This window comes from Lepisma saccharinum, chromosome 2 (genome assembly GCF_977018435.1).
Source record: "Lepisma saccharinum chromosome 2, izLepSacc3.1, whole genome shotgun sequence".
Taxonomy (NCBI): Eukaryota; Metazoa; Arthropoda; class Insecta; order Zygentoma; family Lepismatidae; genus Lepisma; species Lepisma saccharinum.
This window is the reverse complement of record NC_139230.1, coordinates 79,324,939-79,345,974: the sequence shown is the minus strand read 5'-3', so window position 1 is coordinate 79,345,974 and position 21,036 is coordinate 79,324,939. Positions and strand designations below refer to the sequence as shown.

Here is a 21,036-nt window from a genome sequence, read left to right as displayed (position 1 = left end):
TCTTTTTTTTTTTTTCTTCGCTTTTCTGTCAGTTTTGGCTAATCGCCAAGATGCGGATGATTCGTGATAAGATGATGGAGCAATCACAAACATATATGGACGACAGAACATAAGTCCCATGAGTCACAACATGATCATACTGGCTGTGAGTCCACACGCCAGAGCCTCGCTAGTCTGCAAAATTCATACCAGGGTGTATTACAACCTTGGTTGTAAGTTCGACCAGAAAGGAATACGTGATTAAATGCACAGAGGCATAGGCGGTGGAATGGGTGACCCGCAGAAGTGACGCATGTGTGTAAGAGGAGGCGTGTGAGCAGGCAAGAATCGTGATCCCAGCATGTTGCACCCAAGGTCACGTAAAGAACGAAAACGGGGAACCATACGCGTGACATTGAACTTCGACCAGGCACCAGACCCATACGGAAAATTCCAGATAGTGGCGCATTCGACGGAAGCATAACGTCACGGACACAATAAGGGAGTCCGCCGTATATAAGCGCGTGCTGTGCACCGAGGAACCGCAGTGCATCATCACCATGGCCAGGGGCAAAACTATTGACAGCACCGTGAGGAGAAGAGTGGTGGAGTTGCAACGGGATGGACTCAGTGAACGGGAAATAGGGCGCCAACTGAACTTACCCAAGTCAACCGTCCACTGCATCATCAAACATCACCAAAATACGGGTACTACAGAGTCAGGTAAGGCCCCTGGTCGAAAACGCCTGCTGAGCGTGCGTGACCTACGGATATTTAGGCGCTATATCCAGACCAACAATCATGTTTCTGTGGCCGAATTACGACTGTGGACTCGAGAACGCTTTCACATTGAAGTGTCAACCAGAACCATTCGCCGTTATCTACAGCGATGCGGTTACGGAGTGTACAAGGCGAAACGTAAACCCTTCCTTTCCATGTTGAACAAAGGCAATCGACTACGGTGGGCACGAATGTACCGGGGATGGACATTTCGGCAGTGGAACAGGGTTTTGTGGACGGACGAATCCATTTTCAATGTTGTGTACGGGAAAATACGGAAAACAGTCATTTGTCGGAAGGAGGAACAGAATGAAGCAAAATGTTATCCACGTCGGGTACAGAAACCTGCGTCAGTGATGGTATGGGGATGCATGACGGCATCTGTGGTTGGCCCACTACACGTCTGTGAGGGCATTGTGAATGCACACGCCTATACACGCATACTGGAGCGGCATCTTCCCACAGTGCGAAGGCACCTGTTCCACAGGCGGCGTCTCATCTTTCAACACGACAATGCCAGGCCTCATACAGCGCGGCTGACAAGAGAATGGTTGACTCGCCATCACGTGCGAACTCTGCCATGGCCACCATCGAGTCCCGACCTCTCGCCCATTGAGAATGTGTGGCGTGTTCTTAAGCGACGTGTGCAACAGAGGGGACCCACGACAGTGGCTGCTCTTATCGCCTGCCTGCAGGAGGAATGGCACCGCATCGATGTGGAATACGTCGAACGACTCGTCCGCAGCATGCCCCGACGCATTGCCACAGTTATTCGCCGACGGGGCGGCGTCACTCCATGGTAAACAGGATCCCCTCTAACAGTGGTCGAACTTCAATGTCACGTGTAGATGGACGAAAATGTTTTATTTTGTGTGGACACCATACATTGCTGCGTTGCAGCGGAAATTTATGTTTTCCTTTGTTCCATGTAGCCTGCTGAATAAAATATGTTCAGCATATGCATGTGTTCTCGTTCTTTCACAACGCACTCCTATATTTGTGACTGGTCGAACTTCATTGTCACTAAGGTTGTACGTGGAAGTGAGGTTGACATTTGTGTGCTTTCGGAAGGGTCACTCTTTTATATATATATATATTATATATATATGTGTGTGTGTGTGTGTGTGTGTGTGTGTGTATATATATATAATAAATTAATGAAAGAACCAAGCAGTTACCGACCTCATGTTTACTTCTCGCATTGTATTTGCATGTCTTATTTTGTGTCGTTTTCTGCCATTCCATTGGCTAATCGCGACGGCGACGATGAGTGATGATGAAGGGACAATCGCAAAGAACATCCATGCTCAGGTCGAGCCTCGAACCCGGGAACTCGGTGGCGAGATCGAGAGTCGACGTGTGTACTTCTCCTCTAGCCACAACACAAAGAGGGGACGGTCTGAATGGGCCTGCGCTCACTAAAGAAACGATTTCGCCCAGTTTTTGTAAATGAACAGGCAGACTTTTGATTTCCAACGGTAGAATATTTTAAATTTTACGAAAATTTCTAACAGTGCGAGTAGTAAAACTTAATTTAACCATTTTTTAATCACTCATTATTGTTTTTATCTCTTTGTGCAGATAAATGTTTCAGAAGTAAGGTCATTTCAGTGGGGAAAAAACATCACCTTGAGAACCTTGATTTTCTTTGCACCACTGCAGGGATTGACAAAGGTACGCTACATCCCCCGCACTGGAGGTAATGTAATCAACACCACGCTCCGGTTACCCTTACCTACAGGATTGTCCCGAGGTACCCAATGATTAGGAGCTGAGCGAGTTCCAGAGTTGCATTATGGAGGGACATTGTCGGAAAAAGTTTCAGCCTGAGATCAACCTCAGATCTCCCGTATGGCAGTCATACATCCCACTGACTGGACCACAGCGCGTATCTACAACTAAATCAATGTACTTCTCTCATTAATTTTGTTCTTGTCATTCAAACCTAGCAGTCTTGTAATAAGTAGTTTTTGAGGATTTAAGTCCAATTTATTCACGGGTAGGCTAATCGGGACTTGACCTGCAGTTTTAAGTGGGATCCAAACCACTATGTGTCTTCACCGAGTATCAAATCCGGAACCCCTTGATTACTGTCTTGTAATATTTCGCGAAAAATGGTTAAGGCTGGCATTAAAGTTTGCCACTCTCACGCTGATCCTCTGTATAATTTGCTGTATTCGAAATATTAATATAAAGTAGAAACCCTTAGCTCGAATCATGATTTCCACAAAGTGTTAGTAAATTTAATTATATTTGACATGGAATCTGTAGGTTTCGGTTTGTATCGTCTTCTGAAATTTGATCCTCAACTTTGTTTTCTACTGTAATTTCGAAGATCAAGAGTCCTAAGTTTTCAAGAGTTTCTTTTAAATCGAATATTTAGAATAATAATAATAATAATAATAATAATAATAACCCGTGGCGCAATAGCCCGTGAGCGCGAGGGCCTACCTACCGATTTCCGGCCTCACTCTCAACTGCCGAGATGGGAGATTATCCAACCAGTTACGGAGTGACGTGTGGCCAGCACGACGAAACCCCAGTCGTTGTTGGAGGTTTCCATGACCAGGTTACGCTACTCATTCGCAGCTCCCCAATTTCCTCACGATGGTGGGTGGCCACCGGTCCCAGGCCGAAATCTTAGGAGAAAAGTTGTTACGCTTCCCCCAGGAGACTAGAATCTGTGAGCGTCCCGTAGCCAGAGCACAAAGCATGACGCCTTAGATCGTACGGCCACGGTGCGGGACAAATATTAGAATAGAGAGCAAAATAATATTAGTTATATGACATTAGAATACAAATATAAGTTAGAGCAAGTATATCCATGCCTATTAACCACGACAGAAGTTTTGCCAAACCCTGAAACCTGTATAGATCAGCATCGAGACATTCGATAAGATATATAAGAAACTTACAAGGTACGCTAACAAAGTCACCTAGTATGTACTGTGATGAGAAAGCAACACTAATTATATAAACTAAGAAATAAGGGTAGCGAGACGGTGTCTTCTAAGCCAAAAAAATTACTAAATTGATTAGTCTTTACTAATCTAAATAGGATCTTTACTTGATAAGATAAAAGTTGCTTTTACCGCACGGACAAATCGATAAACTAACTCAGATACTTTAACTTGTCACAGCAAGACACGCCCGAAATTTCTGTCATAGAGAATACGTGAATAAAGAATATGTAAGTATTCGTGTATGTTGGAAACTGTGATACAGACGTGAAGGTTTTGTACTTTGTTGAGTGCATCGACTTTAAATATAGTTCAATCCACATATACAGATTGAGTTCTTCCGAGAGCCTCACCTCCATTCTTGTGAAAGACTCTTGTTTCTCGCGATAGGAGAGAAGTACGTAGATCAGGTCAAGAATCAAATCAATTAAGGATCCTTAATTAATTGTTATGGTATCTGGGAGTATTGATTCACACGAAAACCGTATTAGTGTTTGTACTTTGGTTGGTTGACGTCGCTTTTCTACCTTTGTAGGTTAATCGAAACAACGAGGATGATTGGTCAATTGGCGAAAGAGATGAAAGAATAAACAGAAGAAGCCTACATGCTGTACCCAGGATTCGAATCTGCGATCCCTGTCTTCCTAGGCTAACTGATCCTCCGCGGAGTCCGGTTCACAAGAAAAGCATGCTTGCAAAATTGCATATCGTATTCGATTATCGACTTTCTAACTTCATGTGGTAATCGCGACGACGATGATGAATGATGATTAAGTGAAATAGATACAAGAACAAACACTAAACACCCATGCTCTAGCCAGGTCTCGAACCCACCCTCTATTAATGCGAGAGCGTCTCGAACAGAATGGCCTATCCCATCGAAGAAACAGACGGAGTATCTAGATATTACAAAGAAGAATTAAACCGTATAATATAACATACAACATGAGACTTACCCTGTGCAATTATGTTGAAGATAAACGCGCGGAAGGGATCCATGGCGTCCGTCTCTGACGACATCAAAAAAGAGAATCGACCAAGTAAGAAGTTTTTGTTAAATATATATCTTTGCCGACAGTCGATATTATTGCTAAGACACCACATTGCGTCGCGAGTAAACAAGAGGCTGGTGCCGTATTGGTGTTGGAACAAACTGCGGGAGGCGTGAGTGACAACGCGCTCCCAGGAGAGAGCAATTTATATCTCCATTGTCCAGCAATATGATACACATCTAATAACATTTATTATATTTCTTTTTTCAGATGGTGGGTCAATCTGCTCCAATCAATGAAGAGTTCCAAACGAGCAATTCAATTTCATGGAAGATCTTTGCGGGATTCTTTAGTGAAAACTGGCAAGAAGCTCTTCGTTATTGCTCGGGTTTTATAACGAATAGACCACTCGCTATTTTCTTTGTTATATCTCCCCTCCCCACTTCCCCAAGTGTATCTATCGTTACCTAAGCACCATATGGCTTCACTGACAGCATAGTGGGCAAGGCTGACGCCTCGTGATCAATGGCCGAGTTCTGTTACCGGTGGAGGCAATTGCACGGTGGTTTGTATCGTACAATAAACTGTAGGTCCTGTCTCCATTTCCTATCTAAACACAATGTGTACTCAAACTTAAAATTCCGCACCTAAATGAGCAAACGGATAAAAATTTTAATTTCCATAATTATGTTAAAAGCTCCATGCACAATGTGTAACAGGTTTCATCATCGAGCACTACGTGTGCGCCTTTCTTATTCGTTCAAGTTATTTTTTGATTATACTCGTATAAAGATTTACCATATTTATTGCATCCACTCAAACTTTTCTTTTTTAAACTTAAGAATATATTCATCGAAAATCTCAAACCTCACAATGTGAAAGAAAGTCTACTCCTGAACTTACGAAAGAAGTGCAACATGAATTCTTTATAAAAATCAAAATATGTGGGAGAGTACCCATTAAATAATCGTGTAATTATTTGATTATATGTGTGTTGAAAGTGAAAACATTAACTTTTATATCATTAAAATGCAACCAGATTTCCAACTTGTATTAGGATATCAATAAGACTGGAAAACAGATGAAAAATAAAACTTCATTTCGGAATCTATTTCTTAATTATGCGGTATCTTTTTTGCTTGCCTACTACGTAAGTTTGATCGAATAACTTGCCAAACGCAATTATTATTATACTCGTGGCATATGTCTATCTATAGCTATTTGTGCATATCCAAATAGAAGGGAAATTATCAATGGCCATACTTTCATTTAAGCCACCTTCGGCATTGTTAAGTTTACTTTTCATCATCTGCAGCAAGCCTTTGAACGTAAACATGCAACGAAAGCCTGCAATTTTTTACCAACACATACTATTGATTCGTAACACGAGTACCAGTTCAGTGTGTGAACCATAATAGAATAGCTATTATGTAGATTTCGTTCGATTTCTAAACGACTGAAATGTGTTACAATATGTTCTCGTCTCTGGCCGTAAAATGACATTTCCAATCTGTCACCAGAATATGTTTATAATAGGTTCAATATCTTATTCGAGTCATTTGTTAAGACATGGCTGTAATTTGACTGCGATCACGGTTGCTTACGATGAAGTGATTTCACTTTTGTATATCTAAAAATAAAATACTCGCAGTGATAAATCATAAGCAACAAAATCTAAAAGTTATAAAATTTGATACAGGAAAGTTTACTGATGAAAGAATTAAGAAAGATTACCAAATTAAACTGTCAAATAGATTTGATGTTTTGCAGGATTTAAATGATGATGAAAATATAAATGAAACAGACGTAAATAAGAATTGGGAGCACATACGTAATGCAATAGAATCAGCAGCTAAAGAAAGTATAGGATACCATAAACCGAGAAAAAGTAAGCCATGGTTTGATAATGAATGTCATAATCTAATAGAAATAAGAAATCAGGCTAGACTTAGGTGGTTAAATAACTCTGATGATACAAATCTAAACAATTATAATAGAATAAAGCGAGAAGTTAACCGCACGTTTAGAAGTAAGAAAAGAGATTACTTGAAAAGCAAAATTAACGAAATTGAAACAAACAGCAAAAATAAAAATATCAGAGATTTATATAAAGGTGTAAATAAATTTAGAAAGGGGTGGCAACCTAAAGTAAACTTGATAAAAGATAAAGAGGGTGATTTTCTAGCTGACCAAAGCGATATTCTAAATAGATGGAAGAACTACTTTAATGACCTTTTAAATGTCCATGTAGGAGATAAATCAGAAGTAAATGAAGTACACACAGCAGAACAATAACAAATAACAAAGCACCTGGCATTGAATTAATACCAGCAGAGTTAATTAAATATGGTGGAAATTCATTAATATGTCAAATTCATAAATTAATTTGTTTAATGTGGAATAAAGAAGAAATCCCTCAACAGTGGAAAGAATCCATAATTGTTCCTGTGTTTAAAAAAGGTGATAAAATGAACTGCATTAATTACCGTGGAATTTCTCTACTCTCAACAACATACAAAATATTGTCTAACATTCTTTTAACAAGACTAACTCCATATGCTAATGAAATTATAGGTGATTATCAATGTGGATTTAAACGTAACAGATCAACTACAGATCTAATTTTTCAAATCAGACAGACACTTGCAAAAAAGTGTGAATATAATCAAAATGTCCATCAGCTATTCATTGATTTCAAAAAAGCATATGATTCGATCAAAAGTGATAAATTATATAATATATTAATAGAGTTTGGAATACCTAAGAAGCTTGTTAGTATGATAAAAATATGCACCAGTGAAACAGGAAGTAAAATTCGTGTGGGTATTAATATGTCTGACAAATTTACAATTCATGATGGGTTAAAACAAGGAGATGCATTATCTCCATTGCTCTTTAATTTTGCCTTAGAATATGCTGTTAGGAAGGTAAAAGAAACTAAAGAAGGACTAAAATTAAATGGTATGACTCAGTTGTTAGCATATGAAGATGATGTAGACTTATTAGGGGATGATATAAATACAATTAAGAATAATGCTAAAATATTTTTCAAAACTGCTAAAGAGATAGGTTTGGAAGTTAACAAAGAGAAAACTAAATATATGCTTACAGGCCGAAACCAAGTGTTAGGTAATAATCAAAATCTAATTATTGATAACAACTCGTTTGAACCAGTTTCCGAATTCAAATACTTAGGAGTAATATTAACAAATGAAAATTATATTAAAGAGGAAATAAAAAGTAGGCTTAATTCAGGAAATTCATGTTACTTCTCTCTTCATAAACTTTTGTCTTCTCGTTTAATATCTAAGAAACTAAAAGTTAAAATATACAAAACAGTAATTTTGCCTGTAGTATTACATGGGTGTGAAACTTGGTCCCTTACATTGAAAGAGGAACATAAATTGAAAGTATTTGAAAATAAGATCCTTAGGAAAATCTTTGGACCTAAAAGGGATGAGGAGACAGATGAGTGGAGAACGTTACATAATTTAGAACTACATAATTTGTATTCATGTCCAGATATTATTAGAATAATTAAATTAAGAAGACTTAGGTGGGCAGGCCATGTGGCACGAATGAGAGAGGAAAGAGGAGTTTACAGGATTTTTATTGGGAAACCTGATGGTAAGAGACCTGTAGGAAGGCCAAGACGAAGATGGAATGACAACGTTGAGATGGACCTAAGGGAAATCGGTAGGGATGGAAAAGAGTATATAGATCTTGCTCAAGATAGGGAAAGATGGAAGGGCTGTGTTGCTGCAGCCATGAACCTTCGGGTTTAAGAAGGCTAGAGAGTTAGTTAGTTAGTTAGTTAGTTATATCTAAAAGTAGAGACATGAAAAGTAACATTTACATTTATGTTTATAACAGTATTTTTTTTGCCTATGTTTGCCTGGTATCGGATTATTTGAATTTCGGCTGGTCTCATACTTTTCTCTTTTTACAACTTTTATTCTTGTATTTAACACATTGACTGCCACCGTGTAACTGAAAATGTATCTCTTCTGGGCCAATCCGATTTTCTTGTTACTGACCGACTGTGAATGAAATGCGTATGCATAATATCTCAATACAATTGAAATTAAGCCCATTGTTGAGGTTTTTGTGGTGTGTATGCATTTCTATACACGCGGCGTAGGTTTTCAATTTGACGTTGTACACGTAATTATTCGCTTTGTGTTACCACATTTTGTCTTGTTCTTTCCGAATATCACGCTGTTTTAAAATTTTGTGGTGATCAAAGTACCAAAATTATCAGAGTACTGGAGCACTAGTGCTTTGTTTGATTTTCCTTTTCCCCGAAGTATATAATGAGTAGAAACAGATTTGAACTGCTTCTACGAATGTGGCGTTTTGCAGACAATTCACGTGCTGTCCCTAATGATAGATTACATAAAATTACGAACATCACCAACAAACTCATTTCACAATTCCAAGAAATATACACACCAGGGGAAAAAAATTGTGTTGACGAAAGTATGATACCATGGCGGGGAAGACTTTCATTTCGGCAGTACATCCCTTCCAAAAAGAATAAATACGGAGTGAAAGTTTTCAAGTTGTGTGCCAGCAGGGGATATACATGGAACATTATTCTTTATGTTGGAAATATAAACGGCCGGTAACATGTCAGTTCCTGAAACTGTTGTGTTACAGCTTGTAAGAGATCTTCTCAGTGAAGGCCGGCGTCTTTACACAGATAATTATTACACCAGCGTTCCTCTTGCTTACCTTGCCATTGACAATAATACCCATCTGATCAGTACAATTAGGTCTAACCGTAAATATTTGCCAGCAGATGTTGTTCAAGATAAATTGAGGATAGGTGATATTGTAGGAATGGAAACTCAGGAAGGTGTGACTATTCTGAAGTGGAAAGATAAGAGAGATGTGTTAGTCCTCTCTACAGCTCACTCTGCTGAAGAGGTAACTGTAACAGAAAGACGTGGTTCAGAAATTAGAAAGCCTACCGCAATTATTGATTACACTACTAGCAAGTCCTTCATTGACGTAAGTGATCAATTCGCTTCATATGGGAATGCTCTGGGAAAGACTACAAAATGGTACAAGAAAGTTATTATTGAATTTATATGGGGAACGGCTCTCGTGAATGCCTACATTCTCTACAGTGACTGCATCCAGTCCAGTAACATACACATAAATGAATTCAGGAAACTTGTAATCCTAAATATTATTTCTGAACAATTACCTCCTGGACAGCAAACTCACTTTACCTGTGCAACAAGACAGAAAAACTCAAACTCATCACTTGATAAACAAAGTAGGGGATAATGGAAGAAAGAAGCAAGGACGCTGTGAACATTGCTTCAAAATCTATGGCAGAAGTGGAAATTCTGACTCGACAGGGAGGAAGTTTGCCAGGTGGGTGAAGACAGTATTTGACAAATGTCCCAAAAATCCTTTTATGTGCCGGGAGTGTTTCAACAAAAATCATTGAACTTCCAAAGTGTTCGGTATAAAATATGTAATCCTTATATCTATCTATATATCTACAAGGAACAAGTTTACAAAAAAATATTATATAACGAATCGTTTTGTAAGAATTATGATGTACTAGCAATGTATTCCATAATGTATAATCGTTTGCTGTGAATTCCAACCAGAAAAGAATGTATTTACACATTTACCCTTCTTTTTTAGTTGTCAATACATTTGTACTAGTGAAAAGAATATGTAAGCGTAAATAAAGTTTTGAAGATTTTTTTACTCTTGTAAGACATTACAGAAATTAAAATTATTACTGCCCCATCTTAGCTGTACGCCACGGCTATTTAACAGTCATATAGTTTTGCTTGAACTGTGTATGCGTTTCCATACACGCGGCCAAGAATCAGGTTCTTGTTTGTGTATGGAGTAGCATACACGTGGCCCAGAAGCAAGAAGCCATGTGTATGACATATCATACACACGGCAGTCAATGTGTTAAATATATGATTCAGAAAAGGCAAGTTTGAAATTACATGTAAAACAAGTAGTAATGCCGTCACAAATAGTCGATAGAGAATTAAGTACAACATAAATAAACCAAGTTCGAACTTACTGCTTTGTTCCAATAGTCTAGAAATAAATTTTGCCATCTAATATTATCGATGTTTATGAACATGGATTAGATTCAGTTATTTTAATCAGAATTGGTACTGAAGTTTGCAGTTTATAATGAATAAGAAACTGAAATTTTTATCTGATATGGTGTCAACGTGTTCGATGAGTACACCCTATATGCTGTGTACTCTACTGGGGGGTAACTGGAGGCACTTCAAAAATTTTAAATGGAAAGGGTGTCGAGTAATATCTCGTTTTACAGATCTCTTAATTTTTTTAAAAAAAGTAATTTGTAGGAAACATTCCTTGGTTTGCTCCAGGGACACCCAAAAACTATTGAATGGTTTCAATGAGTTGATACAAGTTGATATTTTTAAAATGCAGAACAAATCGTAAAAAAAAACATTATGTCATCAGCCATTACACGAAAAATCATAGGGCGAGTCCATTTTGGGAATTCTAGGTGATCCCTTAGATCACAACTCGGGGGTACCTCGAAAATTTTAAAAAGGAAAGAGGGTTCGAGTAACTTCTTGTTGAATAGGTCTCGTAATGGCAAGAACATTTCGTATGGAACATTTTTTTATTATATGAGCGACAATATTCGAATGGGTGGCCAGAACCGAATTTGTACGATATTAAACATATACAGAAATTGGTTGTTACAGATTTTGCGTCGTTTCTGGCGAAACTAAGGAGAGAAGGGGGGAAAGCCCCCCACCCCAGATACTCGGCTGCCCCCTTCATCATTCACGCCCATGCTTTAGAGGCACAATTATTGTAAACATTGACATAAGCGTGTTCTGTATTACAAATTAAATTTCCATAAATTATAGCAAAATAAAATTCTTAGAAAAATAAACAAATTTTTACGTCGATTTATATCTGACACTAGACACTAGAACAATTTTTATTAGTGCTCTCTCTTTCCTTGAACTTTGATAGCGAACAGCATATACAAGGGGTGGATAGAGAAGGTGCTTAGGAATAAGCCGAAGGTGGTGTTCATAAACAAGTTAATGACCAACGAAGTAAGGAACAGCGGGCTTCCTACGAATCAACATGTGTCGGTCCTCCTGCATGAAGCATGTATGATGGTAATTTGTGACAAAGAGGTTGGTCGAAACAGATCCCTTGCTTATTTTGAAGTTACTTCTGTTGAGTGTTTCTGTGTGCTTTTACTTAAAAATTTAAAAACCTGCAAGGCGATTATGAGTTCACCAAAGAAAAAGTATGGACAAGGTAGTAAGTACAGAGATTTCCAAGTCTTCAAGGCAATATTTCAAACTGTGCGGCCATTCTTTGTTTCATCTGCCGAAACGTCAGTAAAAACGTCCACATAAACATGGAAAAAATCAGAGAGAAACACGTTTTCGTACTTGCCAGGGTTGGAAATTAAATTAAATTTGGGTTTTAAAATACTTCATCTGCATAAACATCATTTACTTTTGTTCATTTATTTTGAACAATGATGAATAAACTTGGTTCTCTTCAATAGCTAGTGCAGTTTGACACTTCAATCTTAGCATGTTAAAGCACTATAGAATGGTTTGGAAATTTATCTTAATATTGCCTGGAAAATCTGAAAAAGTCACGATTTTCTTTTGTCAATATGAGTGGGAATCCTATATTGTCTCTTTAACTGTCTGCTCGAGCTCTAAATTTAGTCTGATTTATCTCTCCTTTCCGCTGTTTAATCTACACTTCTGCAGTGTCTTACTACGACGTAGTATATTGAGTACAAATATTACTTCGTACAGGAACAATTATATTTTTACTGCAAAAATATTGAAAAATAATACATTTGCTTTAAATGTGTAACTCCCCGATAAAGTACATACTTTTAATTGAAATCTTGACTTATGCTGACAATTTTTTTCCTCTTAAATTTCTCTTAAACGCCGAACACAAAATTCACGATTTTTGTTTCCAATTTTCAAAACTCCGTTGCAAATTTTATTAGTTGTTACTTGGTGCCTAGTCATACTTGGCATATCTTTCATTCTTTATTAACATGTAATAACTGTTCTGAGTAGTGAGTATAAACTTAAGGTAACTCTCATACAAGCGTTTATATAGCTACTATTACCAACGGAGCGAGAAAGCACACTCTTTACTGAATATATTTATTGCAAATAGACAATAATATAATAGGCCTCTAAATTTTTCATGGAGTGTTTCGTCGTTTATTTTGTCCCGACTTTTCTCGTCTTGCACATTCGCTACCTTGTTGTATCATCGACCGAGGTCCCATTTGTGACTCTGCAGTATTGCAGTATATAGACGAAAACTCCGGATTGTTATTAATATCATAGTCCCATTAGACAGAAAGCACTTATTTCTTTAAAAGTAGTAAGTATTCTTGTAAGCAACAAGATAGCATGTATTGTATAATAAATAGCGATATACTGCCATATCAACTTCACGATATCCTTTATATTCAAAACTAGAGTTCAGTGGACTTTAGCTATGTGGAGTCTCGACAACTTTCGTTCGCGAGTTGTGACTGAAGTGTGCTGATGCAGTGTGTAACACACGACACCGAGTTACTCTGAGCAAAATCTAATTGGCAAAGGCCAACACATTAACCCCGAAGTTCAACTTGCATTGATAGCACACCCTTTGAGCCCCGTGATCCGTCACATTCCCAGCAGGCTAATGGGAAGCAACACACACACACAGACGCAAAACATACACTCATGAGTATTGCCAACTGATTTCCTGTATCCAGAAACTGACAATCACAAAAGTGAATCTCGTTTGCTCTTGTGCAATTATTTCAAGAATAATAAGCACAACAATAGTGAACGTTTCGTTCAGAAAAATCAACTATTAACACTATATACCACTAGGGATATAAAGAAGCCAACATCGGATGGAAATTATTGACCGCAATGTTGCATAGTACCCAGAATAAATAAATAATGCGTGAACTGATTCTGTTATGCACACTCATTTACTACAACTTCAATTGCACAGCGTATTTCTTCAAACCATGTTATGCTATTTATATTTTACATGTTATGTTATTTTCTGTTGATCAAGAGTTGAAGCTCAAGGATTCTTAACTTAGTCAAATGTATTATTTAGGAGCGTGCAGTAGCCTACCAATAATTATACAAGGAGATGCTACTGAAGTTGAATATGGCATCTGTTACAAAATAATAGTCGCATTTCTTCAATGAGAATGTTGGCTGCGGAAACAACAGTAAAGAGACAACCTGGCACAGCGAATTGAGCTGTAGACGATCGCAGAGCACAGAAAACGTGGGACTATGGAAAATACACACAACTTTGGGAGGTGGTTTTGCCTGCCAATATCTGCGAATAAAAGACTAGCTTCAGAAATACAACTAATATATTGGGACTAAGGAAGTACTTTATTTTCTTTTCTTTATCGGAAACGTTGGTAAGATCTTCAAGCACAAATGAATAGATTAGTGAATATTATTTGTGCATGTCTACCGTCTCTAGAGAGCAAGATAACAATGGCGATGTGTGTGTGTGAAATTTTATTGTTACGATTTTAAAAATCCAACCTTTGTCATACTGATTTCGTTTATTTTACTTCGCATTCCTTCTTCCACATTTGACTAATCGCGAAGACGATGATGAGTGATAATATGATGAAATTGATGAAGGAACACACAAAAGAACACCCATGCCCATGTCGGGATTCGAACCCGGCACCCTTGGTCGTAGCGCGCTCTGTTAATCACTCCGCCACGGAGGCCGGGTCCAACCTTTGTCTATCAAGCTAAACGCTGGGACCACAAAGAAATCTGTGCGGAACTATTCCATTCAGTTAATTTGTTTATTGTGCAAATGTATTTTTTTTTCTGATATTTTCATTTTACTCTGCCTCCAGAATTTTTTTGCTTGGAAATTATGGAATTACTTTGCGACTGTTTTACGAGTATTCATTTTTTTTCAATATTTAACACATTTTTTTAAAGCAATGAAGTGGACTGCGAAAATAATCACTTTGCGAGTTAAAATATGTTTGATTAGCGCAAGCATCATGTTCTTATGTAAGATAGCCGTATATATTTTTTTCTTAAATATTTAATTCACCTGCGAGTTCCAAAAGCTTTGATGTTAATTTGTCTGTAGGTGTTGCATTTATTATGTTCCAAATTTGATTTTTAGAGCCTTTATTTGGAGGGACAAGTTCGCTGAATTACGGAGCTCTTCTTGTCTGCTATGTGACTGTTTCTATACCTCGTAATTCTTTGGTTATCGAACGTCCATTTAATATAAACTGTGGCAGCGTGGGACTGACTATGAGTAGCTATTGCAAATTAAAAATTGATTTTATTGATTGAATTGCTTTATTTTACTTTGTTTTTGTGCCACTTTTGGCTAATTTGCGAAGATGGGTATGAGTGATGATGTGATTAAATTCATGAATGGACCCTCACAAACATCCATGCGTAGGCCGGGATTCGAACCCGGGACCCCTAGCGTCATAGCGCGATGAGCTAACCACTCCACCAGGGGAGCCGCCAAAATAAAAATTGAAATAAACGCTGTATTGGGTGTGGCTCATCCGTTGAAAATTATTTCCTACACCTTCACTATTTTTGAATTTGTACATCTATCTATTTTATGTCATAAATAGCAGATTTTCTAAAATGAACAAAAAATTCAAAACTTAAGATGTGATTTTATACCTGAGCTCCTAGATTTACTGTTACTAACCCTTCTTCTACCTCACAAGTGTAAATGCTTTAGCATGGAGATGCACTATAGTATTTAGTTTTTTGAACTGATTGATTTCATTTAATTGCTTTCCTGATTTTATTAGGGAAGAAACATACGTATATCACTAAACGGTTATAGAATTGTGCGCAACTATTTATCAGTCGTATACACTTAACAAAGTTTATGAAACTATTTTCCGTCCTTTCTTAGTATACAATATTTCGTTACTATTAGGTGTCCTTGTCCCGTTCTGACGCAATGTGAATGTTAAAACTCCCTAGTTCAACAGTGAACATAACTCAAATTTCAATAAACTAACAGGGGAACATTTATTTCTTCTCCTGATTAAAATTAGTCTCATATTTTAGGAGTCTAATCTTTAATGATTTGAGACGTTCATTAATATTGTCTTCATGTATCATTGAACTTCATGTATAAATTATATTTACACCAAAAACATTTGCACAAACTAAGATAATCACGGAACCATATATATAAATATATATTACACAGCAAACTACGGCTTTCAAACCTTTTGCTGATGTTGCTTTTGAAGTGAAACTATTTACATTTGATTTTCCAATCTCTAAATTTGAAAAAAAATAATAATCTAAAATCTCCATCTCTATATTTTACTCGATTCGAAAAAGATAGTGACATACCATGAATACAGAATATATTCTGTGAGTAAATAATTTATTATTTCCAACATTAGATAATGGCGTTAATATAGGCACACAACAAAAATGCCCATTTGTTAAGATAATTACACGAGGTTAATCCATTTAGATTATATGATGTAAACATCATGTCACTATTTCTCCATTAGAAGTCTATTAATAAGAAGTGGCAACGCACTATTATCTTAGCACAAGCTTCATAGCAATGTATCTAGACAAAGAAAATAGTCATGACTAAATCGATCTGACCGTTCATGGCAAACATTGCAGAATAATGTTTACATATTATGCTGTCCCTTCTTATTGATTTTGGAAATCAGTCATTTGATCTAGACAGAATTTGTGTTACGTATATTGTTGCATCAGTGTTTATGTTTTCTTGGCATTCTGCATGCAAAGTGCCTTAAAGAGACGACAAATATCAATAGCTCAATATACCCATAAAATAACTTCACCTTGTTCTACTCATTATGAAAACTGAAGTGAGGTATACGACAGTTTATGTTTCTTCTTTTCCAAATATAAACACAATATTACTGCCGGCTAATGATTTAAAGGCGAATTCTATACATGATAAGAAGGATGACATATTCACAGAAAATATACATTTAGTGAGAAGAGGTTGGAAAAACCAAGGAAATTATTGGGGGAAGAAGGATGCGGGCAGTGGTTGGTTGCAAATAAATCGTTCGATTGCCACCAAGTGTTATCCATGTAGTTACATATATTCCCATCAAATCTAATGGCTGATTAGTAAGATAAAACTTCTATACTTTCGTGTTCCTTTATGTCGCTTTTCTATCTCACCAGAAATCATTCACAGCAGCAAAGAGAAAGAGAAAACTGTTGAGGTCTTCTACAACTGCTTTTATTATGTTAATTCTTTGTTTAATAATTAAATTATTACTTAGATAATTTGGTTGAGGGGTGCCGATTTAAACAGACCTGGACTTGTTTTAACCTAACAGCAAGTGATCATCATCATGCCTCTGCCAATCAGAATACAAAAATAACTCATTTAAGGACATGTTTTTGCCCATATTCCCGTAATCGTATAAGTTAGAAGCAATAAATGTTTTTTTACCACATACTTCGTTAGTGAAGAATGAAATGTCTACATTTTGTAATACAGGGTATTAAACTCACTAATACTTCGCAAGTAGATTTTATTACTTTTGAAACCCCCCCGGGTTCACCTAATTAATTGAGCCTCAGAAAACACAATGTGTGTGTGCATCTTTGTGACAATCTAATCGTGAAGATGAGGATGATTGATGATATGATGACATTGATGAAGGGACACTCACAAAGAACACCCAGGGCAGAATTCGAATCCGGAAGACTCCAATCTCTATTGATTATGAAATATAACATGAAATCATTGAAACGCTCTTTTATTTATCCAATTCATTACGACCTCTACAGATTTATAGTCTGACTATAAGGAAGTTCTTTCACGGAAATCAAACTATCATCTGATCGATCCATCGATTATTGTTACATAATTGTTAAGTTTGATATTGGACTTACCCTGATGGCATAGGGGCTAACGCTGTCGCCTTGTCCCGGATTCTATTTCCGGTGGAGGCATATTGCAGAGTGGTACGGACACCACTTAAACTCCCCGATTAGCTTATCTGAGCATAAAGTGGACTTGGAACAAAAAAAAAAAAAAAAAAATCGGCATTATCTCATTGATTTCAAGCATTGTGACTTACTCGCGGCAATAACATTCCATTTCTTCCTGTTAATCAACATAAAATATACGTTATTAAACAGGAGCAATGACGTATGTAGAGAGGAACCATCTGTTTGAACTGTAGTCGAAAATTATCATTAGACTTATTAAACTGAAAATTATTCCATAAAATTAACAAAGCATTATTTACTAAAACACAATACTCGTAGATTTTGAATGCCTCTATGCTTACGGTAAATCTGTGACGACGCATATAAAGTTAACGACACTAACGCTTATAATAATAATAATATAAACCGTGGCTCTACAGCCCGTAAGGGCCTTGGCCTATCTCCCGACTGCCAGTCTCCCTTCCACAGTCCTCCCTATTGAGATGTGGAGTTCTTCAACAGGTAATGGGGTGACGTGGGGTCAGACGTCGGACCCCCAGCCGTTATAGGAAATTTTTATGACTGGGTTACGCTACTCACTCGTAGCTCCCCAATTTTTTCACGATGGTGGGTTGCCACCGGTCCTATACACAAGCCGAGAACCCAGAGACTGAACCCAGGTGGACTCGAATCCATGCCGTCCCGCAGTCGGAGTCCAAAGCACAGCGCCTTAGACCGCACGGCCACGGAGGACACACTAACGCTTATAGATCGCTTATTTTAGCCAGCTCAAAATAAAATATTAAATACGTCTCTGGTAATCTTAAACAATCCAACATACACAGATAATACAGTGCGTTCGTTTTGGCTCTGGGCCGAGATAGCGCATGACATGGCGTGACATGGCGCAGATGCCGGCATTTTCGTCCCGTAACGACTCGCTTATTTACGCACAAATCTTTAGCATGTAGACAATTATATTTATATTGCATAACGAGTACTAACCTATGTTATATAAAAGAGCTGTTCAAAGTTGTTCACGCGTTATCTCGGTCCAGAGCCAAAACGAACGCACTGTATTTCTTTTATTGTAATTGTAGTGGTTTGGTTCCAAACATTATTTATAATACATAGGTACATAATGTTGCGATATCTTAGAAGAAGAACTACGCTTTGAATTTTCGAATTTCCACAGCAGAGAGCGTTGGGGCTGAGTCATCAACAAGCATACATTAGGTTATAAACTTCAACTTGATATGTGTGTGTGTGTGTGTGTGTGTGCGTGTGTGTAGAACAGGAAATTTCAGGTTGCTCTGGGAGGATTTCTAACGGGTTGATTTTTTTCACAATCCAAAATAACGGCGTAATTCACTTTCGATAATGTATTTCGGACTTTAACGAAGTTCGCTGAATTTTCCGATTCTCAGTTGACGAGAAAAGGTGTCTCCATTATATTTACATAAGAAAGCTGGTTACTTCAGCTTTGTCAACGGGAGGCGACAAATTCACTATTTCTTAAAGGCAATAATTAATATCTAATCATTATGCTGTTTATCCTAAACAGTTAAACTAGTTTCTACATCAACTGTTTTGGAATTCCCAGCATTTCATCAAAATCTTCTAATTACACTATCGCATATATTTGTGAAGTGTACATCGACCGGTAAAAGCCATATAAAACTAGGGTCTATTAGTTTTTTCTGAGTTAGATGGGTAATGCTTCCTTTGAGTAGCAATACTACGATGCTCGTACAATACCTAATTTACTAAATATTTGTTGCCACTTTTGTGCACTCGATTTAGTCAGAAGACATTAATTGTAATTCAACTTTGACGAAATCGTTTCAACAGTGTACTTACGTTTAGTTCGAAATATATGAAACCTCATTGAAACTTGTAAGTTCTCACAATAAATCCTGCGCTTAAGAGGTAAGAAGGTGAAATAATGTTACCTGAGAGAGACTGAAAAAACGAAGCCGGCAGCACTTGCATTTGCGACCGGGAGTTCTCCGAGATGACGCCTGATCGTTCCGTGGGGGTCGAAGAGAGTGTGCAAATAACTTGCTGACGATTCGTTGTTTACAAGAAATCTATTTTGCTTTCTGAGGATCAGTTTGGATGTTCGGACATGTTTCATGCCGTACACTATGCCTTGCTGCCATATGCGGTTCATTCACCTCCTCCACATTTTATTTCGTCATCTGTTATGGTTGGTGTCACGAAAAGACGTGTTGGTAATCATAAGAATAATTCTTTGTGTTTTCTACTACTGATTTATAATAGCACTACACTAAATATTAAAAAAATTCAGTTCTCAAAGCACACAAAAATGGATGCAAAATACAGGTGTCCACTAATTAGACAACATTGCTTTGACTTTGAAATGTGCCACATTCTACATAATGATGTTTTATTGTTTGTTTGTTTGAGTCTAGTTTTAAGTCCAATTTATTCACAGAAAGGCTAATCGGGACTGTACATACAGTTTAAAGTAGGAATCGAGCTACTATGTTCCTTCACCGGCTATCGAACCCGGGACCGCTTGATTACAAATTCTGTTTCATGTAACATAATTCGGGCATCCCCGATGGCGTGATGCTAGCGTCGTCGCCTTGTATTAAAGGGATCCCGGGTTCGATACCCGGTGGAGGCACATGGTGGTTCGGATCCCACTTTAAACTGTAGGTCCAGTCCCGATTAGCCTTACTGTGCATAAAGTGGACTTAAAACACCAAATCAATCAATCAATGTAACATAATTCAAGAGGATATAGTAAGCATAACGTGCCATAAAACATTATTAAAAGCATTTGCAAAATCATAGTCATAGTGAAATATGTCGTCACTATCAAGTACTGGAATACCATTTTTACCTATTTTTACATTAAAGCGAAACTAAAAAAATATTGCTCTCCAAAATAATTTCTTCCAATGAAAGAAAGCATCACTTCTTGGCAGTTTTAACATCTCTTCTTATCTTAGAATACATTGCATTGCGTTCAAATATACCTACTTGCATAAATTTACCATGATAGCGTTTTTTGTTGGTTATAATTTTTCTTTTCTCTTTCGTTCATCATAAATTATCGTAAGTTCTGCTTATACTGAGAAGTAGATATTGTTCTCTAGAACTGAGAGAAAGCACTGCAATTTTTTTTAGCAGATTCAACTATATTACTAGAATAGAATAGAATGGTCTTTATTTAAGCAGGCGTGTTTCGGCCTCATGGGCCGTTCTTACAACCAACACCTGTCAGAGATACAATAAATCAATAAAAACAAGGAAAGAGAAACAAACCTAATGATC

The 21,036-nt window shown here is 37.3% G+C and overlaps 1 protein-coding gene across 1 annotated transcript in view; it reads right to left on the bottom strand.

Moving 5' to 3' along the window:
• Positions 1-19,727, bottom strand: part of vri (nuclear factor interleukin-3-regulated vrille) — a 95,527-nt gene extending 75,800 nt beyond the window's left edge. Inside the window, exon 1 of the mRNA XM_083117459.1 lies at positions 19,683-19,727. Coding sequence (XP_082973585.1) covers positions 19,683-19,722 — 40 coding nt within the window. The 5' untranslated portion in view covers positions 19,723-19,727. The remainder of the gene's footprint in view (positions 1-19,682) is intronic.
• Positions 19,728-21,036: the final 1,309 nt, after the last annotated feature.